The sequence below is a fragment of the Plecotus auritus genome (genome assembly GCF_963455305.1).
Source record: "Plecotus auritus genome assembly, chromosome: X".
Lineage (NCBI taxonomy): Eukaryota > Metazoa > Chordata > Mammalia > Chiroptera > Vespertilionidae > Plecotus > Plecotus auritus.
In genome coordinates, this window is record NC_137784.1 from 15,611,627 (window position 1) to 15,639,412 (window position 27,786).

The window sequence follows — 27,786 nt, forward strand, 5'->3', positions numbered from 1 at the left end:
AGCCCAGATCACTCTCTCTTACTGTGTCTGTGAACTTGGGCAAGTGATCTGGCTTCTGGATGTCTCAGTTTCCTCATAGAAAAAATGAGGCTACACTTAGTTTCTTATAAGGATGAAATGAAATCAGCTGTGCCCGGCATGTCGTGGGGACTGTTACATGAGTGTATTCCCGTGTGCACTGTGATCGCAGGCATACAGACCTGGGCAGGCAAACATTACTAAGGGTGAGGTGGCTAGAATGAATTCCACTGTGATCCCTGAGCACAACTCCCATGGATCCCAGCCAGACTCTTACAGTGATCGCTCCCTTCCCATATAATCAGACAAGGAAAGTCAGAGAATATGAGGGCTCTCAAGGTGAACCTCTTTTATGGCACCGAGTGATTGAATTGGATGCAGAAATTGCTTAGCTGCCTGCAAATCAGCAGCGAGGGCTGGGCCTGCAGAGGACCTCTGCACCTGGAACTGCACCTTAGTTCCTTTTCACTTGACACTTTCAAGAGAGAGACACTGAGCCCTAACCAGTTTGGCTCAGTGGATAGAGCGTCGGCCTGCGGACTGTAGGGTCCCAGGTTCGATTCCAGTCAAGGGCATGTACCTTGGTTGTGGGCACATCCCCAGTAGGGGGTGTGCAGGAGGCAGCTGATCGATGTTTCTCTCTCATCGATGTTTCTAACTCTCTATCCCTCTCCCTTCCTCTCTGTAAAAAATCAAAATATATTTTTTTTAAAAAGAGAGAGAGACACTGAACGGTGGACCTATATAAGGTTTTCAGACATTTGTAGACCAATCGAGTCACAAATAAAGAACACGACTTGTGGAAATAATGCTGGTACTTGAACCCGGCACTTCTCAAACTTTCACTGTACCAGAAACTCCTAGAGGGCTTATGAAAACACAGATTTCTAGGCCCCACCCCAGAGATTCTGATTTACTAGGTCTGAGGTAGGGCTTGAGAGTTTCCGTTTCTGGCAAGTTCCCAGGTTGTGCTGATGCTGCTGGTCCAGGGACCACGCCGTGAGAACCACTTGTCAAATGTGTGTTTTGCATCCTTACTACCTATTTTTTAAATATACTTTCTTGATTTCAGAGAGGAAGGGAGAGAGAGCAATAGAAACCTCAATGATGAGAGAGAATCGTTGACCGGCTGCCTCCTGCACACCCCCAACTGGGGATCAAGCCTGCAACCAGGGCATGTGCCCTGACCAAGAATTGAACCGTGACCTTCTGGTTCATAGGCTGACAATGGCTGGGCTCCTTACTACCTATTTCTGATGTAAGGTTATAACATTTAACTTGAACTCTTTAGCATAGAGATGGCATGAGTGACTCCCCACCCCCCCAAAATACAGATATTTGAATCCACAGAGCTCATGTCCTTATTCATGTGTATTTTTGCTAATAAACACTGACTTTCATTTTTTCCCCCATAGTTGCATGCTGCTGTGACCAAGATCCAGGTTCCAAGACCTGGTTTCAATTACACGTTTGCCCACATATGTGTCCTGAATAACGATAAGACTTGCATCGTGGATGACATAGTGCATGTGCTGGAAGAGCTAAAGAATGCGCGGGCCACCAACCGGACCAATTTTGCTATCACATACCCGATCACTCACTTAAAGGACGGGAGGGCCGTGTACAATGGGCACCAGCTTGGAGGTGTCACCGTGCACAGCAAGGACCGGGTGAAATCCGCAGAGGCCGTCCAGCTCACCTACTACCTGCAGTCCATCAACAGTCTCAACGATATGGTGGCTGAGAGGTGGGAGTCCAGCTTCTGCGACACTGTCCGACTATTCCAGAAGTCCAACAGCAAAATCAAAATATACCCTTACACGTCCTCCTCGCTGAGGGAAGACTTCCAGAAGACCAGCCGCGTATCAGAACGTTACCTGGTCACCAGCCTGATCCTGGTGGTCACCATGGCCATCCTCTGCTGCTCAATGCAGGACTGCGTCCGCAGCAAACCCTGGCTAGGCCTACTCGGCTTGGTGACCATAACCCTGGCCACTCTCACCGCAGCCGGGATCATCAATCTTACTGGTGGGAAATACAATTCCACCTTCCTGGGAGTCCCTTTCGTCATGCTAGGTAATTACCGCCCTTCCTTTTTCTGGTTCCTCCTGCTGGTAATGGTGATTGGGTTCCTAGAAGGCAAACAGCAGCCATCTCACAACTTAGTTTCATTGTCAGTGTCTTCCCTTTGCCTAGAAGTCCTGGGACCAATGGTAAGAAGTCCTAGTGGTCAGCAAGAAGCAGCCTTATTTGGTAAAGGTGCGAGAAGTCCAACGTCCTGGGCTCCAGCCCTGGCTCTCCATTAAGTAGCCGTGTGGCATTTGGCAGATACTCATCTTTGTGCCATCGTGTCTTAGGTTGAGCCTCCCCAGAAACAGACTGTGAGACAAGGATTTAGATCCGAGTCGTTTATTTGGGAGGTGAGCCCAGGAAGCCCCAGTGTGGGAATGAGAACCTGAGACAGAGCAGGAAGACAATTCAGGGCATGTGAATGAACAGGTTCCTGCTGCGGGCATCTGCGGCTCAGTCCCACTGGGGACCTTTGGGAGACCTCAGAGAACACTCCACAGAGAGGCCCTCCTTCAGGAGTGAGGAAGCTGGGAGCTGGGCTGTGTCCCCAGAAGCCCTGTGCATGACTCGTCGAGGGCTCTCCCAGGGTTATTAACACCCAAGCTCTTCACAGGGAAGACCCAGCACATTCCTACAGCTGGAGAAATCCCTCTGGTCACGGGTATTGGTATAGGAAGCCTTCCATGACCTTTAGAATGGTGAACAGGAGGGCACGTGGGTTGAGCACTGACAGTGTCTGCTACCCTCAGTTTCCCCGCCCACTAGATAGAGTGGATGTGAACATCACAGAAAAGGACATAAGTAAATGTACAAGAATTTTAAAAGCAACAAGTGAGACATAAATAGATGGAAACTTTTCCTGTCCTTGCTATGAACTCAGGAGAATGTTTCAAAATGATGGTGTAAGAGCCCTGGCTGGTTTGGCTCAGTAGGTAGAGCGTTGACCTGTGGACTGGAGGGTCCCAGGTTCGATTCCAGCCAAGGGCACATGCCTGGGTTTCAGGCTCGATCCCCAGTAGGGGGCGTGCAGGAGGCAGCCGATCAATGATTCTCTCTCATCATTGATGTTTCTATCTCTCTCTCCCTCTCTCTTCTTCTCTGAAATCAATACTATATATATATATATATATTTTTTAAATGATGGTGTAAAAATCCACTCTATTCTCTCCATGGAGGCTGCAGGAATTTCCTGATAAAGATAATGCTCAAAACAAAGGCATAGTGCCTGGTCACGGTGGCTCAGCGGTCGAGCATCCACTCTCTCCCTGTCCCTTCCTCTCTGAAATCAATAAAAATGTATTTAAAAAACAAACAAGCAAAAGACAAAGGCATAGTGGTCATAACATAGCATCAGTGACTCTGTCCATCTGGTCTTGAAGATGGCATGCCCAGCAAGCCTGAGATGGCCGAGTCCTTGGGGGCCAGGATTCAAACGGTTAGCTTTCCCCCTTTTCTCTGGCAGCTTCTCATCAATTCCTTCAGCAAAATTAAAACCTTGGGAATCAGATGACAAACGAAGTGGCATTTTTTTGTTGACTGAGAAATAAGTATGATGGAGTGCGCCTTTTGCCCTGTTGGGGGGAGCTGAAGAGAAAAGAAGCCGCGTTATGGTTGGTTAAGCAGAAGGCGGGGCTGCAAGGCCACAGAATGGCCTGCTGGCCTCGCTGCTCCGCGGCTGCAGGAATTTAGACCTAGGCTAGGAGCAGACATTAGTAGCCTTTGTGGGAAAGTGGGGCACTGTGCAGAGACTGAGCAAGCTGCGGCTCTACCAGCTCGGTTTACTGATCGCTGCGGAACACAACAGAGAAAGAGGCTGCTACGCTTCCTCCTGACTCCAATCTGTTCAGAAGGCAGCTTAATGTGTCTCTTTAAAATAACCCCCAGACGATGATGTGGGTCGATGGTGGTCTACAGGGTGGTTTCTTAAAGAGTGAGTAAGGACTTAGTATGTGTAGCTTCCACAGAGGCTTGAGTCAAGATTTAAATTAAGATGTTTTGCTCATGCTTAGTCACAGGCTTGGGTTTGTTTTTTTAGCTTTCGTTTTAAAAATAGTGGTTTTTGTTGTGATTATTTTTGTGGGGGCTAGTGGGTGGAGATAAATAGGAATAAGAAAAGGGTGGGGAACTGAAGGGAGACAGTTAGGTTCTAAAAGTGAAGAAAAAGGGCTGGAAAAAGGGCTATTGTCTCCGGTTTTATGAAACTCTAGGTAGTTACCAGTGAGTTCAAAGTATGATACAATATTTAAAACTCCCAAACCTTACTACTGAGTCAGGGGCACTGACCTTTTTTTCCTTAGATTGTCAAATAAAAAAAATGACAACAGCCAACACACACACACACAACCTCCCTAAAAACTAATTGCACTAAGTAAAATAAAAATATTTAGTGCTTCTTAATATTAATATTAAAATAGTAATATTCAACATTTTTTCAAATTCATTTCACTAAAAAATCTGTTTCACTAATCAAATGACATTAAATATTCAAAATTTCATTAAATTAATTTTATTAGGAAAAATTATAATATTGACAATTTCTTAAAACTTCTATTTGTACTTTTTAGAGAGGTTTTAAATATCGTAAGTAAAAGTCAACACAGAAAGGCATATACCAGATAGTTCTGGGGCAGAGAAGGATGTAAGAGATGGAAAGATGCTGTTAACAGGGGAGTGTCTTTGAAAAACAAACCCAGAAATAGTAATGTCACGGCCCTGCAGAGACTGAGTATCACTGAACTTCACGTCCGAGTTCAATTCAGAAAAAGCCGGCATTGGCAATGAAAGAGACCAAGCGAGTACGCTTGTTTGCAATTTGTGAGGAATGTTAGGCATTGATTTGATGGCAGTTTTCCCTGCTGACAGTCAGTATGCAACCTTTCTGTACATTTTCAGTCCAAAGAGGTCTCAAATGACTTAGTCACAACATGAAAGGAAGCTATGCATTTTAGTAGCTAAGGCCCATTTGCAATAAATACTTTGCACCATGTAATGGGTGCTTAATATGCTCATAAAGCCAACAGTGCCTGGATTTAGGATGGTTGTTGCCCTGCTGTATTTCTCAGATAAACTCTTCATTCTCAGAGATTGAATAAAATACAAGCAATAGCACGTATGACAATGTATTCAGGGCCAATGTTAAATTCTGGTTTTTGATCACCAATCTTAAAATGCCAATAAATATTTCAAATGACCAAGAAGAAATACAGTCCTAAGGGTTTTGCACTTAGTAAAAAACTGTCTGGTTTTTTAAATTGCCTGTCTATAACACAAAACGACTATGCTTAACCTAAGCAGATTTAAGCAAATCTTCTTGATTTTTTTATGTTACCACAATACATTATCAAATAAAAATTTAAAAATATGTGGCCTCATTTAGAAGGAAAGGAATCTCAGAAACAGTCTCTAATATCGATATTTCCTTAGCTGACAATAGGTCTACAATGTGATAGATTGTAGACTCAAGAAACTAAATATTCTCAGTGTAATGCCGGTCACATAAGGCCAGACACAGCCAAATGCCAAAATGGCAGTAGATTTAGAATGGAAAATTTTAAGACCACGTGTGTCAAGCAGTATTAACCTGACAAAATTCCAGAATAGGAAAGAATTTGGATAAACTCTGAGAGTTCACCATAATGGGATATGACTGTGTGTTTCTAGCCAAGATGGTACGTGACATCTCTGGCAATAAGAATATATCCTACACAGATGAATCATTTTGGCAATGATGTAAGCAGAGATACATCATGATTTAGAATGTTTTTAATCAGCAGCATGCATATTAGACATTCCCACTTCTGGCAAAACCCCTGTCCATATGACTCAGATCAGTTTATTCAGAGCTGAAATCCTTAAAGGTCTACATGCTCATTGACATTTTTTAGTTACTATAATCTGGAGAGGAGTTTATTTCATCTATAGCCCTTATGCATAAAGTAATAGCTTATATTTCCAAACTATATTCATATCAGGTATTAAGATATTTGAGCTGCCACTTGAAAACATAAGACACCCATCATTTTGACCCATTATGGAATTTCCTTTAAAGGATGAGGATTTACACCACTGTCCTACAGTTGTGTGTGATTTAAGAAATTAGCATAGGTTTTGTGCATGTAAGCTCTCCCTACAGGCTTAATATTTCCACAGATTTTCTGATCCAACAAATAAGGAAAGGAAAGGAATGTTCGAGAATATAGAAGGGAACAGAAGGAAGGTTTTCTTCCTTCTTCATCTGGAAGGGTTGTTGCTGCATGTATATACTGACCAGCTGAAAGGAGAGAATTGAAGTTGTAGCAAAGGGTAGTTTGGGTATTAGTGGATCTCATTTAAAATGATTGCTTTGCATTTATCAAGATACAAGAGTGGTGAAGATCAGATGAGACAAAAATATTCTTCAAGAAAAATATTTTTCAAGTCATTTCAAATGTTTAGGATTTTGAGAAGGTCAAATGCCAGATCCTCTTCCTTCTGAATTATCCAGCCAGGCCACTCATATTCAAGGATAGAAAAGGAAGAAAGAATGTGATTAAGTGCTAGGAGGAAAATAATAGCAGGGATGTTTGGCTTCTTTCAGATATACATTCTAAGATTATTTGTATTTAGCAGAAACTAGAAGATCAAGTTCAGTTCTCCAAGAATTTGTTGTAATTTGGTGTCACCTAGAATATGATGTAGTATATGGAGCTCAGTCTTATAAAGGGGTAAAAGTTCTTGTGCAAGCAATGTAGTTTTAAATGAAAAATTGCAACTCAGTAATTTTTTCTCTTAAACTTAAGCACACCTGAAAGGTTTTGCTTTCTTTTTTTTAAAATATATTTTATTGATATTTTACAGAGAGGAAGGGAGAGGGATAGAGAGCTAGAAACATCGATGAGAGAGAAACATTGATCAGCTGCCTCCTGCACACCTCCCACTGGGGATGTGCCCGCAACCAAGGTACATGCCCTTGACCGGAATCGAACCCGGGACCCTTCAGTCCACAGGCCGACGCTCTATCCACTGAGCCAAACTGGTTTTGGCAAGGTTTTGCTTTCTTGATGAGTATTTTGGTGTATTTCTAAAATCATGAGAAACTGGGGGAAGGGCAGGAATCAGCCAAATTAAAATAAGAAAGCCCAAACCATATGATCTTGCCAATACTCAACTATTTTTGACCTATAAAATTGACACCAATATCCAACCATTTTTGAACTACAAAAGCAATAATTGCTTATGGTTCAACCTAACACATTATTGTAGAAGTCCATTGTTGCAACAATATGACAATCTACACAGTAAAATAGAAGTACTATATTAGAGAGTTGTGGAAATACTCTTAGAGATAAATCACTAATAGGTTCAGTAGATTCTAGGAAAAATCTGGTTTATAGAGGTTTGTTTTTTTTTATATATTTTATTGATTTCAGAGAGGAAGGGAGAGGGAGAGATAGAAACATCAATGATGAGAGAGAATCACTGATCGGCTGCTTCCTGCATGCCCCACACTGGGGATTGAGCCCGCAACCCCGGGCACATGCCCTGACCTGGAATGGAACCCTGAACTCCTGGTTCATAGGTCAACGTTCAACCACTGAGCCATGCCAGCCAGGCTATAGAGGTTTTGTTGTTCCCATTTTTTTAAATATCTGATTGGAAATTAGAGTGATTTCATACAATATTTTCAATTTTTTTTCTGAAAACCTTATATGTAATGGTCTCTGGTTATTGTGGGACTAGTTTACAAGGAGATTATGTAATCTAGTTTTGTGGATAGTTCTCAGCCTCTTATTCTCATGTTCTACCAAATCATATTACAGTAAGGGGTAGGTGGGGAGAAATAGGTTTAAACAAAATACAGTTTATTGTTCTAAACCAGGGGTGGGCAAACTTTTTGACTCGAGGGCCACAATGGGTTCTTAAACTGGACCGGAGGGCCGGAACAAAAGCATGGATGGAGTATTTGTGTGAACTAATATAAATTCAAACTAAAGGAGCAGATGGGAGAGCAAAAGAACCCTCTGCTCTTTCGGCTCTGCGGGCCGGATAGAACAGCCGAACGGGCCAGATCCGGCCTGCGGGCAGTAGTTTGCCCACGGCTGTAAACCACAAAGGAAGCCAAGAACAGGATTGGGGTTGCAGGTCTAGGAAGGCAGAGCTCAGTTACATAGAGGAATGCAAGAGCGCCACCTTTTCGACCCGGGTCTCCTTTTTTTTTTTTTTTTTTAAATATATTTTATTGATATTTTACAGAGAGGAAGGGAGAGGGATAGAGAGTTAGAAACATCGATGAGAGAGAAACATCGATCAGCTGCCTCCTGCACACCTCCCACTGGGGATGTGCCCGCAACCAAGGTACATGCCCCTGACCGGAATCGAACCCGGGACCTCTCAGTCCGCAGGCCGACGCTCCATCCACTGAGCCAAACCGGTTTCGGCTCAACCCGGGTCTCCTTAAGTATTCTCTGGGTGGCCTAGCCACCTACTTTAGGGAATGGGAGAGTGGCAGATTCCACGAAGGTCAGGCAGTAGGAGACAACATCAGGACACTAAGCTGGTAAAAATTAAACCATGAGGGGAAACACCTAGTGTGGTGTTGCATTTGGACTAACGTCTCAGAAAGTCACTGCTGGGCTGGGTAGTCTTCACCAGATGGGTCTGCAGGAGTTCACCACACAAGTAGAGTCATGGTCATTGTTAAGGCAACCCTGCATTTCACATAGAGGCTATTTCACCAGGCAAGAGCCAAAATGTAGACAGAACCTAAGAAAGGGATTCTAGCCCCTTCTCTGCATTGATTGATGCAGCCGCACTAGCATTTCTTTTCCTTACCAGGAAAGTAAGTTTCACATCAGTCTGCTATTCATCGTGGGTATGGGTGTGTATAACCTGGTTGCATAATATATATTATATATCACATTAGCTATCATATGCAATATTATTTATTATGCAATAACTTCAGGTTGTATGTATACAGATGTATTTTATGTGTTTATAACATATATTATGTAGTGTATATGGTTTGAATATAAATACTCTATATTTATCTATATACTGTATAGTATATATTCACACATTTTATATGCAAATATATAAAATATGTTTGAATAGGATAAGCTATATATACATATATTTATAATTTACATATGCCTTCTATATGAAGTTATTACACAATGACCATAGCATATATTATGGGCCACATACGTACACACCAATTTTATATAATGCTGCACACACTCAGTATCTAATTATCTTTAAATACAGAAGAGCTATTAGCAAAGTCATTTCTTGGACTCTTATTTGCAGCTCCTTAGTGGAGGAAAATCATTTCTCAGATAAAAACCCAGTACTGTGATTAGAATTACCAAGATATGACCGGTCTCTGGTAGAAAGAATAAGATGTGTGTATTCATCCTGATGTGAGCATCCGTCTTACCTTAAGCAGACTAGACCTTTACTCTCACTCTTAACTGTGAGACAAAACAGGCTGTGATAAACCAAACAATTCGGCATAGAAAGTAAATGTTTATAATTGGCAAAGTGTAAATGTAACCCAATTAACTTCCCCCTGAAAATAGATGTTACTCAACCCAGACATATCTACACTTTAAGTTTCTTCTAAAAAAAACACACAAAAATCCTAAATTTATGTGGGTGTCAGTCAAAGAAACGCATTTTATAAACATGAGCTACTTAGTCAAGCTCATCTAAGAATAAAATCTGTCTTAAGTGGATTTTGCGCATGTAGTCGTTAGACTCTGTGGGTTTTTAGAAGAATGTAGTCATTTTACTTCCATATATGAGGTTTGGCTCCACTGTCTCCTGGTATGAAAAATTTTCGCATTGAAACCGAAAGATCATCCATCAGCAAACTACCCCATTTCACCTCCTCATCTTCTCAGCTATGGCTTACTTTTAGGAAGTCAGGCTGAGGAAACCATGCCAGTACGGAAAGGATTAAAATGTGAGGAGTGCCTACAGGTGTCAGCCTCTGCCTGTGGCAGCGTGTGCCAGGGAAGGTGGGAGAATCTGGGTCTAAAGAAAAAGCTGCCTTACAAAAAGCCACAGGCACAAAATAGATCAATTTGCCCGTGATTGTTCATGGACCAAAGGAAAAAAAAAATCCAAATCACCCAGATTGCCTGTGATAGCAAAACCATTAACTACATTTAAAATATGATTCGCTTTCTGAGGAACTTCCCAGAAGCGGATCTACTGGGTAAAGTTGGGTTAATTCTTAGTTCTTTGTTAGTGGATTCCTCCGTTAGTGGATTGTAAACAACCCTGCAGGCTTTGGTCAGGCCCCAGAAAAGGGTCTGGACCAGAGTGAGATTTCATCTGAGGTTCCTGACACTCACCCTAAATGACTTCAGGATTAGCCAGTTGAAAGGCTGCCGCCATTGGTGTCATTTAGCACCTTGTGCTGCTTTTTCTCTTCATTGGCTCCCAAGCCTGAAAGTTAACTGCACATAAAGATACAAAATTCTTTGGGGGAAAAAGAAAAATGATCAGCCTAAAACCCTTTAGTATTTGAGTTTACTAGATGACAATCCCGAAGTCTGCTGCTAATAAAATTTCAATTGCACTCCTGGTACAAATTGCGTCTGAACATTGGTGAAGAGCTAGCTCTATTGTCCTTGTCCCGGAGCTTGGCTAAAAGCCCGTGGTGCCTTCAAAGCATTCACTCATGAATAATTAGAACTTGGACCTGTGTGTGTGTCTTGACACATACTGATATGCATGTAACTCTACAGACGTGCCATGGAAGCAAAAGAGAAACAAATATCTTGAATGTACTTTTAGAAGACAAGTGAATACTTGAAGAGCTTCTTTATCTTCAGAATTTGATAGCATCAGTATGTGTTGTTTAACAGTTTCCTTTGGCAACTGTTCACGGGCTTAAATACTGTGACTGTAAGAGGGAATGGCCTGGGATATTGGTCAGTTCCTGGCATGCTGACTATGATACAATTTCCGGCCATGGGCCTGCCCCTCTGATGACAAGCCCTGGCTCCCATGACCACGGTAGGGTCTTGGTCACCAAGGGCTAACTCTGTTTGGAACTTCTTGTTAGGTAGCTTCTCGCATGAACGCTGCTACCCGGGAGTCCTCATGAACATTGGAGATGGAAAATGGTCCCATGCCCAAGAGATGCTTTGTGCCAATGACATAGGCCCCCTGGGTCAGATGTAATAGGAAAGCTTATAGAGCTCTGACTTCGTAGAGAAAATTGAATAACTAGAGTTCAAAGCAGAGAGCAATACTTCTGTTTTTAAAGCACCTTTGCAATATGGGGAAAACAACAGCCAAACCTCTGAAAAGTCTCTCCAATCCACATGCAGTATCTGTTCGCCTGCATCGGTAAGATGTGGCTTCAGAGTCCTGCTTGCTGGACCCCAGGCCCCAAATTAAGAGAATGACGGATGATGGTGATGCTGCAGAAGGGAGGCAACTGCTGAGAGAGGAAAGTGGGGAGGAACCGAGCCTACCTAACTCTTTCTTCCCTGCCTTCCCTTGGTTTCCACTGGCCCACGTTCGGAAGTGACTATAAAAGACAAGGCTGCCGAAACCGGTTTGGCTCAGTGGATAGAGCGTCGGCCTGCGGACTGAAGGGTCCCGGGTTCGATTCTAGTCAAGGGCACATGCCCTGGTTGCGGGCACATCCCCAGTGGGAGGTGTGCAGGAGGCAGCTGATCGATGTTTCTCTCTCATCGATGCTTCTAGCTCTCTATCCCTCTCCTTTCCTCTCTGTAAAATATCAATAAAATATATATATTTTTTTTAAAAAAGACAAGGCTGGAGGGGGAAGTATGAAGGAGTCTGTCCCTGGGAAGTCCACCTACCTACGATTTCCTCTTCACTGCCTCCTCATTTCTATTCTCTGTCCCATTCCCCAGACCTAAGGGAAGCTGCTTTGGTAGATCAGTGTTCCGGGGAGAGGGGTGCATTTCAAAGGATACCCTTGAAAGTCAAAACCAAAGGGACTGTGGCTATACTTATAGGCAGAGCAGGCATCCCAGGGTGCAGGGCACTCTTCATGTCCTAAGGCTCTGGGAATATGTCTCCCCTTGAGTGTAGGCCAGGAAACAGGGGCCCTACAGTTCAGCTCTGCTTTAGGGTCATAGATCGACCTCTTCAACATCAATACCGAGGTGCGAATCAGGTCTAGTGCCAGCTAGGCACTCCAGGCTGTTAATCCCAGGGAGGCAGCTATGCTGGCACTCATCCATCCCCTGTTGACTGAGCTTCGGGAAGGAGGCCTGGTTATGGTGTAGGCCAGTGGTCGGCAAACTGCGGCTCTGTTGACTAATGAGTTTGCCGACCACTGGTGTAGGCGGTTGTCCCTGAAATCCAAAGAGCTCTGTGAAGATACTGTACAACTCCAGGTCCGGGTTTAAGGTAAAGGCATCTGTTGGTGGGGTGTGGCTTGAGAAGCAACAATCTTAGCCTATCAGGAATGGGTGGCGGCAAGGCAAATGATAGCTAGCAACCAGTGCTGAGGGATCAGTAGAACAGATTCTTTCTCAGGGATCCCTTTGCCGGCCTCTGTGAGTGGCAGCATGCACATCCCTGGAGCAAGAGGGAAAAAGGAAAGGCATCATTGCCAAAAGCCTAAGAATAAAATCAGAATGCTCTCTGGAATTGTCCCCAGACCCAAGAGCATGTGGGCAAACAGTTAAAATACAATAAAAACCATCAAACTATAGGACAAGGCACTGAAAATGTAGCAGCAGAACTCAAGAGACAAGCAAATAGCCTACTTCTCCTTTTCCCTGAATTTATTTTCATCCTGGACCCTCCAGCACCATCCTTTTTACCTCATAGCTCTGTTCATGCAAATATCTTTTCTCTATTAGCTTCTAAGATTATTGAACGGCAAGGTAAGAAATGGGTTCTTGTTGTAGCTTCCAATCAGGGTCAGATAATGTCATTATAAAATATTACACCAATTTTAAGAAAGGAGTGTAAAACAGAGCTCATTTAAATTCTACTATATGGCTGATTAAAATCCTTCCATGTGCATCCTTATTTTCTTGCCATATTTAATGATTCAGTACTAAAGCCCTGTTTGAAAACTTTTTTTGTTTCTAACAAGTAAATACTGTAAAAAAACAAAACAAAACACTTCCATTTGCCATTTTCAGTGAAACGCTAAATTGTTTTGCCCATTGGAACTTAGACTTAACTTAGATGAAATTGTCAAGACTGTTTCCCCGGGGTGCAGATACTTCAGGGATATTAACCCTCCTTTACCTTCGTTGTCAAGGGATACGTTGCTTTTAACCAAAGGTCAGTTGGTCCTTCCTGACAACACAGTGGAAATAGACTTACCAGCTTTCCCCCCTGAGACTGGCTGTTAGCTACCGAAAACATAATTAACAACAGTCTGCCAGGCAACAAGGGCATTTTTTTGCTTCATGTACGGAGAGTTTAGGTGCCTCCAATTTAACAGGGGCCACAGAGCTAGTTATCAAATTGACAATTTTGACCTGACCTCGAAAAGTGGCTGTAAAACGATGGCTAGTAAATTAAGATAAATGCCAAGTCCCTCTGAGGAAACAGGCCTATGTAATAACTATCAAATGGGCATTCGGGTTTGAGGCCAAGATTTCACAAGAAGGCTATAAATACCAGCCTGGGCACGAGGGAAGATGTGCGATCAGTTATTGTATACACAACATCACAGTGACTCACTTCCCTCAGCATTACGCTTGGCTGGAGATTTTAAATTCCTTTTTAAAAACAAGACTATTGTACCACAGGGTAAAGATTTTATTATCCTCAATAATGGAATTGAATATGCCAAGGCGCAGAAGCAGAAAATTAGATCTGTTGATGCCGGTGCCAAGACAGGGGGTTACTGAAAAACACGATGGGTCACATTGATGGGAGGCCCGTTGGGGAAGGGTCTGGCTCCAACCAAGACAGGTGAGAGGAGTCCAGCTAGATCTGGTCTCAGACAGTAGAGTGGAGTGAGAACATGGGCATCTACTGTACCTCTACTATTCCCGTGTTACTGGAATGCTAACCCAGGAGGCAAAGGCGCTGTGGAGTTAAGCAAAGAGGTTACTAATCTTGGTCTCTCCCTCAGAGGCCATTGCCAAATAATGCCGAGAAGCCAGAAGTCACCGCCTGCTTGATTCATCATCTTTGAATGACAAAACTTGGTCAAACAGGTCCCTGGAGACAAAATACAAGCCATAAACTTTCAACCTAAATTTTCTTTTGTTAAATTCCTTATCGTTGAAAGTATGACAGATATTCCCCTTTTATTTTTATTTTTATTTTGATCAACTGCAGAGGGGGGGTCATATGACTCTTATGTCTTCTTTCATTTTTCCTGCTCATTCAGACTTGTTCCTACTGTGTTTGCTTCCGTCTGTCTCTCGGATTTATTGCTTCCTGCACCGATATTTAGGGAAGGAAACATAAAAGAGGATGTGATTTAAGTTCCTGTCAATGCTCAAATTAAATACAATGCCTCGTTCTCCCTAAAGCCCTCCACTTGGCCAGACTTAAATGAGATGATGAGATGTAACTCAGGACCCTCTGCCCACTGCCTTCCTCTGTGCTGACCTCCAGCCAGACTTGTGGGGATGACAAGCAAAATGATGAGTGACTAGGTATCTCCTCTGGAGTGTCCCACCAACCAAGGGAAATGGATGCTCTGCAAACTACACCAACAACCTTAAACTGCCGATCTACACCATCCCCAAGAGACATAGGCACAAGTCTACTCCGCTTTCTCTAGGCAAAAATCCACCCAGTTCTCTTAAGCCAGGAGGGAGCATGAAGATCTTAGCTCCTGTGGCTGCCCTTTGAACTAGCCATTAACATTTATGATTCACGCAAACACAGGCCTCTCTCTCCACAGGAGAAGTCATTGACATTTACTTGTCACTGGTCACACTAGGGCTGGTTCTATTTCCCTTGACCCAGTAAGTTGCCCATAACCAAGTTGATTCCTCTCTTTAAAGAGATCAGTCTTTCAAACTTTTGATCTGGTCTTTTTCTGCCCCCCTCAGGTCATGGATTATATGGGACTTTTGAAATGTTATCCTCCTGGAGGAAAACTAGAGAAGACCAACACGTTAAAGAGAGAACTGCAGAGGTCTATGCCGACTCCATGCTCTCCTTTTCTCTCACCACTGCCATGTACCTGGTCACCTTTGGCATAGGGGCCAGCCCTTTCACGAACATTGAGGCAGCCAGAATCTTCTGCTGCAATTCCTGTATTGCAATCCTTTTCAACTACCTCTATGTACTCTCATTTTATGGTTCCAGCCTGGTGTTCACTGGCTACATAGAAAACAATTACCAGCATAGTATCTTCTGTAGAAAAGTCCCAAAGCCCGATGTATTGCAGGAGAAGCCGGCATGGTACAGGTTTCTCCTGACAGCCCGATTCAGCGAGGACACAAGTGACGGTGAGGAAGCCAACACGTATGAGAGTCACCTATTGGTATGTTTCCTCAAACGCTATTACTGTGACTGGATAACCAACACCTATGTCAAGCCTTTTGTAGTTCTCTTTTACCTTATTTATATTTCCTTTGCCTTAATGGGCTATCTGCAGGTCAGTGAAGGGTCAGACCTTAGTAACATCGTAGCGACTGCGACACAAACCATTGAGTACACTACTGCCCAGCAAAAGTACTTCAGCAACTACAGTCCAGTGATTGGGTTCTACATCTATGAGTCCATAGAATACTGGAACACTAGTGTCCAAGAAGATGTACTAGAATACACCAAGGGGTTTGTGCGGATATCCTGGTTTGAGAGCTATTTAAATTACCTTCGGAAACTCAATGTGTCCACTGGCTTGCCTAAGAAAAACTTCACAGACATGTTGAGGAACTCCTTCTTGAAAGCCCCCCAATATTCGCATTTTCAAGAGGACATCATCTTCTCGAAAAAGTACAATGATGAGTTCGATGTAGTGGCCTCCAGAATGTTTTTGGTGGCTAAGACCATGGAAACCAACAGAGAAGAACTCTACGATCTCCTGGAAACCCTGAGGAGACTTTCTGTCACCTCCAAGGTGAAGTTCATTGTTTTCAACCCATCTTTCGTGTACATGGATCGATACGCCTCCTCTCTGGGCGCCCCCCTGCACAACTCCTGCATCAGTGCTTTGTTCCTGCTCTTCTTCTCGGCATTCCTGGTGGCAGATTCCCTGATCAATGTCTGGCTCACTCTAACGGTCGTGTCCGTGGAGTTTGGAGTTGTAGGTTTCATGACCTTATGGAAAGTCGAACTAGACTGCATTTCTGTGCTATGCTTAATTTATGGAATTAACTACACAATTGACAATTGTGCTCCACTGTTATCCACATTTGTTCTTGGCAAGGACCTCACGAGAACTAAATGGGTAAAAAATGCCCTGGAAGTGCACGGGGTAGCTATTTTACAGAGTTACCTCTGCTATCTTGTTGGTCTGATTCCTCTCGCAGCTGTGCCTTCAAATCTGACCTGTACACTGTTCAGGTGCTTGTTTTTAATAGCATTTGTCACCTTCTTTCACTGCTTTGCCATTTTACCTGTGATACTGACTTTCCTGCCACCCTCTAAGAAAAAAAGGAAAGATAAGAAAAATCCTGAAAACCGGGAGGAAATTGAGTGTGTAGAAATGGTGGATATGGATAGTACCCGAGTGGTTGACCAAATCACAACAGTGTGAGAGTGTGTCTGCTTGTTATATTTTCACCCTAGGTCTTACGAAGAGCAAAGAGATGATGCTAATGAAACAGATTTAGAGTTTTTCTTTCTTTTGTAAGGATAAGAAACGGGCATTGATTGCCAAAAAGAAAGTAAAGGACAAGGGGGGGACATGGGCATTGCATATTTTCAACCTTTTAAACAAAAGGTTGTTATCAGAAAGAATTTACACACACACACACACACACACACACACACACACACAGACTTATAGTTTCCTAAAGGAAGATCAAATAGAAGGAAGCTTAAAAGCAAGCAGAATCCTATTTTATTCACACTGCAGATGTTGCTGGTATTGTGACAAAAACCTACTGATTGAAAGGTCAGCTGCCAAGGCAGAAATAGCTTTAAGCATTGTTCAAACAGTAAGCCTTCCAGAACTTCTGCCGAGCAGTAGCTCCAGGCAGGCTCTGTGGTTTGAGGTTTCAGTCATCTCATCTAGCTCCCCAACACCCCAAGGAGATGCTTGTGAAAGCTCTGGCCAGCAAAAGCGAGCCAGAACTTCAGAAGCAGACACACGGTGGAGTAGTGATCACCATGGGCTGAAATCGAGTCACCTCTCAATTCACCCAGGTGAGGCAGTTTTGTTGTGTAGAATGAATGGATCCTATCCCCCTCCCCCCTCCCATCAATATATTTTTAACATTTGTCTGGTTTGGTTACTATACCTTTAAACCAGTGACAGCTCCAGCATTGCAGAGTTGGGCGATTCTATTTTGGAATATCCTGTTGCTTGTCACCAAATGGATCTGCTTTATTAGTTACAGCTCTTGGCAGGAGGCTCTGAGTCCCCAAAACCACAGAGCCAAACCCAAATACCTGGCACGATGGAGGAAAAGCAGGTGTCTACTTGAACCCAGAGACAGTGTTTCCATTTTAAGAAAAAAAATGGCCAGCTGGTACAGCTGTTTGTGGTCTGGATCTACATGCAATTTGTGCGTGGATGCCCAGAAACAAAATCTGCCCACGCCTAGCTAAGGGAGGAGAAAAGAACACTGAGATGGTAGTGCCAGTGCACCTGCGCTATGATACATCCCTGCTCAGAGACACGGAGGACAGAAGGTGCTTTGGTGGGCGCAAGTCCTGAAGCTGAGAAACTTCGAGAAAGCGCAGGCAGGGAGATAAAGGATTGAAAGGGAGATAGATGGAATGACCGGAAGATGTACTCTCTGATATAAATCTATCAATGATGACAGTCAAACTTTCCTGCTAAACTGGCTGCACTTTCATCTTCCTGCCCCACCCCAAGCCTTCGTTGCTGCCCGTCTACTTCATTGCATGGCCCGTCTGCACGTCAATGAGCCTAGATGCTTATACTGTTGACTTGCAGTATCTGCAGGATCTAAACAGAAATGGTTTGATCTGCAGAGGCTATGTATGTTGCCCCAGACCCCCGCGTTTCTTTAAGTCTGTACAAATTAAGCTAAAAGCTGGTCACATTTGAGGCAACTGTCTACAGTGTTTTTTCCCTTTTAGAGATGTAGCTAACTTAGACATCTATAGTGATAAGCATTTCCCAAAAGCACCTTACCTTTTTGGACTTTAGCGGATGTACTGTGCAACTTTCCCATCCTCCGCAGAGGAGGAAACTGAGACCTAGGAGGATAAAGCGACTCACCCAGGGTCACACCACTAGAGGGTTTCTATCATTTTAGCATGTCTAAGACAGGGCAGGCCAATTTTAGATTTTCTCATAAGAGGGCTATTACTCCCTTCAAAGTACATTTCCAAGGAAGGAACACGGGACTGTGTTGGCCACAGGGCAGGCTTTTTTTTTTTTTTAACGTCTGGGTAATGGTTTGGGATTTGTCATTGTCTTGCCAAACAGCAAAAACGCCCAAATGATTCAGATGTACTCCACCAAGTGCAAACCTGTGCTTTCTATTTCATGTACTGTTGCTCACACAGCTGTAAATACATGTGCAGGGGATCATCACTAGTACATTACACACTTGTTCAATCTCTCCTGCAGACACACGAAGCGATCATACCAACATGGTATGTACTCAACTAGAAGATAATGAGCTTTAATCTGAGGACAAACACAGTCCTCAAAAAAGGGCAAATTCACATAATAGATCTGCGATCAATTCTCTCTCCAAGGGGCCTGCAACAAGGCTATTATTTATCAAACACGGCTGAAGAGGGGATTGCTTTTATTCTTAAATCATATGTTGCTAAATCATTTTCTGAACAGTGTGTCCTAAATCAGCCATTGATTTAGTGTCGGCCACGTGGAGCACCTCGGGTTCAAACGACTCCACAAAACTGATACGACACACTCACCGATTAAGTGGATTTTGTTGAGAATTTAATCATTCAGTGTGGTCAACCGGAAGGACTTACTGTGGAACTTTGTTTTACGACAGTTTTCCAACTTGATTGAGACTCTGTATTCCTTGGGATAATGTACTTTTAAATGAAGGGACTTTTCAACCTTATCAACTTCTCTTTTCAACACTTGAAATCAAGGCTTATGAAATTCTGACTGTGGAATGACTTTTTTTTTTTTTACTGGGGGACTCTGCATGCCAAGATTTATTACTGATTATTTATTGTTAGATCATTATTTAATTGTTAATAATGATTATTGATTATTGCTCTGACAGCATTGGTTTAGCCCCAGCTTAACCCCACCATGGAGAAGACACTTTAGAAGTAACTCAAAATCACATCCATATAAAATTTGTCTTTACTTCATGAAGTTTTACTTTTTCAATTGCTATAAAGAGGGAAAGAACGACCCTAGCAAACACTTGGAAAAGTTTTAGTTTTCAATTAATTCCAACCAAGGCATTAATATTCACTTTACCAAAGAAACTCATTTGGTTGGTTTTGAGTTGGTGTTTGTTTACCAAAGAAAATATTCCATTCATCACAAACATTTCTCCTGGTCAACTTTTAAAAAACTGTGATACTTGGGCTTTCTTGGCCATTAATAAGGAAAAAAAGTCAGGGTAAGGATTATATTCTCTCAGCAGAAGACATAAATTCCCAAGAAACTTGGGTTTTGCAAGACAGAAAATGATACTTGAAATGGGGCATTATTGTTTAGCAATGGTCCAATAAGTAGCATAAGGGCTCCTCAGGCTAAAAGGACTACACATGTTCCACAGAAAACAAGACAAACCCTCATGAAACCCCCTCTCCATTGTTCCAGCTCGTAAGTGTTGTCCTGGTTAGGTTTTGGGGTTGGAGGTTTTTTGGCTTTTGTTTTGCTGTGGTTTGGTTTGTGGTGTTTGTGTTTGGCTGTCTTGTTCTCACCTTTCCTACCACTTTCACCCCTTCAATTTTCAGTCAAAAGTGGAATAATCCGAATCCATCCTCCATGGCTGCAGTTATGTATGCAATATACTGCTCTATACAAGGCCCTTGATGACCCTTTCATTGTAACTAACCACCACCCAACTGTTCTAAGTGGTATTCTTGGACCCTAACACCACTTTCCTCCAGCCCCAGCTGTGTCTATCTCAAGAACAGGTGGGCTGGGCAGCCACCTTGGGGGTTTGGCAAGAGGCAGAGCCTTTTGGACACAAATGGTATCCTCTTCCTAATGGCTTTATTCCTTCGGATCCTATTAAAGTAGTCCTGCAGCTTGTAGTAGTGTCTGTGAATCTCTGCTTTCTCGTCTGCAAAATGGGGATAATAACAGTCATTATCTTTTAATCCAGCAAATACTTACTGAGTGCCTAATATCACCTAGATCCTGTTGAAGACTGGGACAGAAGTGAACAAATCAGATCAAGCCATCCACCCTCGGAGAGCCTACATTTGAGTGATGATGCAGAGTCACTGGAAGGATTAAGTGAGATGATACATTTATGGCAAGACCTAGCGTACAAAAGTAACTGAAGACATTATTATTTGTAACTAGTAGCCCTGCGCACGAATCTGTGCGCCAGTAGCTCTCTTTGGGGCCTGGCCACTATGTGCCCGCGGCCCAGAGGCTCTCTGCGGCCCAGAGGCCCATCCACAGCCAGGTGCAGAACACTTGCCTTGTTGCCGGGGCAATGACGCAAGCATTCTGCTCCCTGGCCTGGCCAGAGGCCCATCGTGGTTGGGTGCGGAACGCTTGCCTCATCGCCATGGCGACGAAGCAAACATTCTGCCACGCCGCTCACGATGCCCATTCTGAGGGGCTGCCCCCCTGGGATGGGGGACTCTGGCAGGGCTGAGAGAACGGCACCGCCGTCTTTGTGACGGAGTGATGGTTAATTTGCATATTACCCTTTTATTAGATACGATGTGTCTGTTCCACAGTGGGGCTCAGGATGCATAGCTACAGAGAAGTAGATTTTTGTAGACTTGGGCCCAGGATTAGGGCCACAGAAAGATGCAATTAGTTGTCCTGGTCATTTTAGGACATTTGAAATTCAGCTAGATCACCACTTAGTAGGGCAATGGTAAAGGGGGCCTAAGCCCCAGATGTTGGAGTTGGATTTCAATCCTTGAAGGAATGGGATAAAGGCACTTCGGGATGGGAGCAGGGAAGGGAGGGAACTTCCAACTTAATTACTATGCTCAGCCTGTCTGGAGACATTTGAACATTCTTTTTGGGTAATTTGCTTTGAAGTTTGTGCTACATAAAAAGCGCCAGGTATTTGAAAACGAAGTTCCCATTTTTGAAAAGCATGGTAAAGCTGCGACACGATGGAAAAGATTGAATTAGTGCTACTGGAATCTGGCAAAGACCTGAGAATGGCTTCAGCCATCGCAGAGTTCCTCCCTATGGTGGTCAAAACTGTTTATTTCTGTGTCGCGCCAGCCCAGGAGACAGCGAAGAGGAAAGTGAATGAGCTCAGATCTGTTCACCTCAATAGGCAGTATGAGGCTGTCCTCCCAGCCTGCCTCTCACCTGCCCTGCTTCTGCCAAAGTGATCTGTTTGAAGTCCTCTTTGATACCTTTGAGGGCGCTGTGCAAGGAAGAGGACGTTAGGGGACCAGAGAGTTATGGCCTCTGTGCAAATTTTTCAAGTTAGATTAAAATTAGCACCGCAAGGGTTTGGAGGAACCTACCTACTGTGGAAAGAAGGCTTCTTTTCAAAGTACAAAGAAAACAATGTGTACTGAGGAGGCAGCCCACAGAGGAAGCACAGTGAAAGGAATGCAATTCCTGTGGAATGTGCCAGCCTCTTCCGCTCCGCAATGGTGACACCACATGAATCTTTGGGTAGAATTAAGCTTACCCCCTTGTTTTTCACGTCAGGAAAGGGGAACCTGGAGAAATGAAATTCCATGCCCAGAGCTAGCTAGAAGCAGACACAGGACTATTACTGACGTCTCCTAGTTCCTAGTCTCAGTCCTTTCTCCACTCTGCCAAATTCTGTGTATCTAAACCAGGGGTGGGCAAACTTTTTGACTCGAGGGCCACAATGGGTTCTTAAACTGGACCGGAGGGCCGGAACAAAAGCATGGATGGAGTGTTTGTGTGAACTAATATAAATTCAAAGTAAAGGAGCGGAGGGGAGAGCAAGAGAACCGGATAGAACAGCCGGATCCGGCCCGCGGGCCATAGTTTGCCCACGGCTGAGAGGCTGTGAATGAGTCCGTGGGAGGGTGGGACTCTGAGCTCCCTAAAAATAAATTATATGCAAAAATATGCATATATGTTCAGTTCCTGGTTGTCATCAGATCCCCAAAGAGGTCTTTGACCCAAAAAGAGTGAAGAACCACTGTCCTAAATTCATAAAGTCCTCATTGGGAGTGGGATCCTGGTGTCCTCATGAAAGTCAAGAATTTCTCAACCATCTTTTCTCTAAGGAGCCAAAACTGCTTCCAAATACTGGTTTCTTCATGCTCAGCCAAGTGTCCACTTCCATTCATTGATTCCTTACTCCTTTATTCTGCAAACATATTGTGACTGTCCAATCTATGTTTCAGCACCAAGCTCTCCAGGAGGGGACTGGGGAAAGGACCCCTCTGTGCTGCGCTCTTGTTGGCAGAACGAACACCAGGCTGCTGCCACATTCTCACTGTTGCAACAAAGTCCATAGACCCTCAAAATGACAGGAACCACACACCATACACATACATATGTGGGGGGAACCAGCAGAGCCGGCATAAAGAAGTGGGCCCTGTTAAAGAACCAGGGGCAGAGCAGCCTAGTTCCACGTTGCATAGGGTAGGCTGCATGGCAGTAGCATATCCCATCCTTGCAAGGGCTAGCTCCCAGGTGAGCCCTTTTCTGAGACATCCGCCATTGGTAAGTATGCACACCCAGCCGCTGACTCTCCAACAAGGAGAGAACGTGTTTCATTCATCCTGATAATATTTGTAGTGGGCAAATAGGAAATCATGGCCGTGGACATACGGTTACAGCTTAGGACAGATGTGTCTTAGACACAGACATGCAAATAGAAGCCCGGTTCTCTGGACTCCTCACCATAAGCTAGATACAGTGTACATTGATGGAGGAAGTTGGACAATAAGTGACTCTATTTGTACCTGTTGGTTGTGCTTTTTCTTTTTTTTTTTTCTTTTTTTTTTTCTAAATATATTTTATTAATTTTTTACAGAGAGGAAGAGAGAGGAGAGGGATAGAGAGCCAGAAACATCGATGAGAGAGAAACATCGATCAGCTGCCTCCTGCACACCTCCTACTGGGGATGTGCCCGCAACCAAGGTATGTGCCCTTGACCAGAATCGAACCCGGGACCTTTCAGTCCGCAGACCGACGCTCTATCCACTGAGCCAAACTGGTTTCGGCGGTTGTGCTTTTTCTGATATAACTTCAGGCACAATGGGATGCACCTGGGTTGTCCTAAAGGCAAGGCTGGGGGAGTCACTGCCTGGCCTTCCCTGAAGCGCAAGGGAGGCACTGGCTGCTGCCCAGTGCCATTTGCATAACCCTCTGCCCAGACACGACAAGGGAAGGCTTCTACTGAGATGGAGAAATATTAGTCCCACTATGTAGCATCAGAGTGAACTTTGAAGATTGTGTTCACTGAGATCTATAAAGTATTTTGTTTAAGCCCTTAAAAAATGGCAAAGACTCACCCTTTTTCTATTACCCATTCCAGGCTCATCCTTGGAAAAATCCATATGATTCTCTTTGGCAAAACAGTATACTTAAATTCCAGGGTGAACCTTCAACGTGTTTGGCCCACTCACGTATGCACACGCACGCGCACACATGCACACATAATGCATGGACACTCAATACACCTATAACACATGTACTTCACTCAATACACCTGTAACACATGTAATTCATGCATACACATAACACACACAGCCATGCACACTGCCTTTTACAACATCCCTGACACATTTGAGGTACATTTAAAATGTCTTAGCAGGCCTGGCTAGTGTGACTCAGTGGTTAAGTGTCAGCCCATGAACCAGCAAGGTCATGGTTCAATTCCCATTCAGGGCACATGCCTGGGTTGCTGGCTTGGTCCCCAGTTGGGGGCGTGCAGGAGGCAGCCCATTGATGATTCTCTCTCATCACTGATGTTTCTATCTCTCTCCCCCTTTCCCTTCCGCTCTCTGAAATCAATAAAAACATATTTTTAAAAATAAAACAAAAATGCCTTAGCAGCCCCAGCCCTGTGGTTCTACGGGCTTTGACAGGCCAGGGCTTCAGCTATGTGCAGGAAGCCATAATACATACTACCTTCCCCTTCTATGTTTCCTGAGAGCTGGTCTGAGACCAGCCAAGGAGTACACTAAAAAAGAAACCTGGGAAAGTGAATGTTTCTTAGAATTTACAAATTGCTAACTAGCAGCCTTATAGTGGGAAACTGCATTTGAGGGAATTTTCTAAGACAAAGATGAAAACAGCAAAGGCCAAAACCACAGCGATCTCTCCCAAGGTCTAGGCAGGAAGTGAGGAAGGACATGTGGGATGGTCATTCCATCTTGCCAACCTACAGTCTTAAGAGGGCATTTGTCACTTATCCCTAGCATTAGTTTGATAGGAAAGTCAATGTCTTTCATGCACATTAAGGAAAGCAGGTGCCACCCAAGGAAGTCTGGTGATAGGAAACATCAGTTTGGGAGAAAAGTCATACAAGTAACACACACACACACACACACACACACACAGGGCATGAACATTAAGAGGAGTTGGGGAGAGGAGGCCTAGTGCAGTGCTAAAAATTTAGACACTGTGACAGGAAAAAAGTAATTAATGGTAAGGTGAAATGAATCACATTTGCATGGAATGACTGAACATGTGAACTTGAAATAATGGAGTTGTTCAGAAATATCTATAAGATAAAGGTATGGAGCCTGAGTCTGTACTTTTTCAAATAAAGTAAAAGGACCTCACATTTTCTTTTAAATTCTCCACTCATAATTCCTCCCCAGTAACTTGGCAAGAACATACTTAAGTTCTATTCCTATTGTCTATGATTCCATAATTCAACCACCCACTCTTGGTTCTGTATTCATACTCCAGCTTAGAGCTGTGAGCAGAATTATTGAATGGTAGGCCCAAACAAGAGAAGTTTCAGCTTGGGTTTCATAGTTCCTTGGTCAAATTTCTCATTCCTGTAAATGTGCAAAAGTTGCAAAGCTGTAAAAAGTGTGTCTCGTAGACAATGAATTTAGTTTTTTTTTTAAATACATTTTATTAATTTTTTACAGAGAGGAAGAGAGAGGAGAGGGATAGAGAGCTAGAAACATCGATGAGAGAGAAACATCGATCAGCTGCCTCCTGCACACCTCCCACTGGGGATGTGCCCACAACCAAGGTACGTGCCCTTGACCGGAATCGAACCTGGGACCTTTCAGTCCGCAGGCCGACGCTCTATCCACTGAGCCAAACCAGTTTCGGCGAATTTAGGTTTTTTTAACAGCAAAGATAACCCATGCCAATTATTATTATTATTATTATCATTATTATTATTTTATTTCAGAAAGAAAGGGAGAGGGAGAGAGAGAAACATCGATGATGAGAGTGAATCATTGATGGGTTGCCTCCTGCATGCCCCACACTGGGATTGAGCCTGCAACCTGGGCATGTGCCCTGACCAGGAATCAAACCATGACCTCCTGGTTCATAGGTCGATGCTCAACCGCCGAGTCATGCCAGCCAGGCGACGCACCAATAATTATTAACAATGAAATAGTCGTAACAGTTAAATGTTCCTTTAGTAGTTCAATTTTAGTGGGTGATGAAAGGGAAGAGAATCCAAATAATTAGTGATGTGGAAACGATCCTCACCCGTAGACATAAAATAGTTTAAACAGCAAAACGGGGTCCCTCTCTTATTTTCATGGCTAATGTAAGAAATTCCTGAAATTGCATGTTATTTTATAAAGTTTTCGGCTAAATCAGAATGGATTTTTAAGTTGTATCCATGTCAATTGATCATCAGATCACATTTTGTCATTCAGATTAATCACTAATACAGCATTCAGAAATCTTACCTACTTCTCCACAAGAGACCCCAACAAAATGTTGTTTCCCCGTGTTTTAGTTGGGTTTCTTCACACTAGCAAATAGGTAATTCTAGGAGTAATAAATTATTTTTAAACCAAGAAAGAATATCTAAATTCTAGGACACATAATTAGTTCAGCGTGTTCAGTCTGGAGACAGATAAGCATCAAACCCTGTAGGGAAAACTACCAAAATTGCATCTGGAGCTTGACAAGGTGTGAGTCACGCCACCTTGATCCATGACAGGCAGCACCTGCTCAGAGGGGATTAATTGAAAACTTACCCAGAAAAATTTCCCACGAAGAGTTAAAACATTTGTCCATAAAGGAGCATTAATAAACTATATTTTTTACCTAAAGTCAAGATACGTTTCAGCTCTGGCCGGTTTGGCTCAGTGGATAGAGCGTCAGCCTGCAGACCAAAGAGTCCTGGGTTCGATTGCGGTCAAGGGCAGGTACCTTGCTGGCAGGGTCCTCCCCGGCTTGGGCCCTTATCAGGGTCAGTGCAGGAGGCAACCAATCCATCATCGATGTTTCTGTCTTTCCCTCTCTCTTCCACTCTCCCTAAAAATCGATGGAAAAATATCCTCACCAAAAAAAATGATATTTTTTAGGTGTCCAAAGAAAATCAATGTGATAAGAAATTATTAGCTCTTTCAGGAAACAATGATGTCCCATATTTTGCACCACTTGAGTTTCTCTGACACCTAAAATATGTCTTTTTTTAAAAAATATATTTTATTGATTTTTCACAGAGAGGAAGGGAGAGGGATAGTGAGTTAGAAACATCAATGAGAGAGAAACATCGATTAGCTGCCTCCTGTACACCTCCTACTGGGGATGTGCCCGCAACCAAGGTACATGCCCTCGACTGGAATCGAACCTGGGACCTTTCAGTCTGCAGGCCGACGCTCTATCCACTGAGCCAAACCATTTAGGGCCTAAAATATGTCTTGATGTCATCCCACACCTACACAAAAACAAAATCAGCAGGGAAAACCATCCCCCTGATGACTGGCAATCCCACGGGTTCCTCTCCATCTGACCAGCTTTCACCAGAGGGCAATATTTCAGGTTTGCACATGCAATTTAGAGACTGTAGAACCCCCAAGCCATTTAAGCACACTAAGCCTGGTTAGTGGCTCATGCCAAATACACCCGATCCTTAGTTAACTGTCCTTTCATATCAAAATCCCACCTTTTCATAAAGCATCCTATTTTCAAACTAGATAGCAAATTCCAAGTGTAAAGATTTCAAACTTAGCGCTTTCACTTTTTCATACATGTTTCCAATCTTCTTTTCTTTAACTTGATTTACTTTATTTTTATTGTTTACACTCTTACAGATGTCCCCCATCTTCTCTTAGACACACACCAAAAAGTGAAATGGCAGTGGGCGGGGGAATATCTTCAGTTTTACCTTTTCCCCCTTTTCTTCATTTTCTACATCCAGATGTAGACAATGCTCTTTAAGAGCAATTAGCATGTGTTCTTTTTTGTTGTTCTATTTTTTCCAGATGAGCAATCAGAAAAGTTAATATGACTTCATTTCTTACAGATACGGATTGGGTGTTTTGCTTGTTTGGCAGCAGATGTCTTTTATTAAAACCTTGCAT

The 27,786-nt window shown here is 43.4% G+C and overlaps 1 protein-coding gene across 1 annotated transcript in view; it reads left to right on the forward strand.

Annotated features, from left to right (window-relative positions):
* The window catches only part of PTCHD1 (patched domain containing 1), a 63,289-nt gene extending 42,904 nt beyond the window's left edge, over positions 1 to 20,385 (forward strand). The window contains exons 3-4 of the mRNA XM_080652089.1: positions 1,434 to 2,094; positions 15,093 to 20,385. Coding sequence (XP_080508215.1) covers positions 1,434 to 2,094; positions 15,093 to 16,747 — 2,316 coding nt within the window. The 3' untranslated portion in view covers positions 16,748 to 20,385. The remainder of the gene's footprint in view (positions 1 to 1,433; positions 2,095 to 15,092) is intronic.
* The last annotated feature ends 7,401 nt before the right edge of the window (positions 20,386 to 27,786 follow it).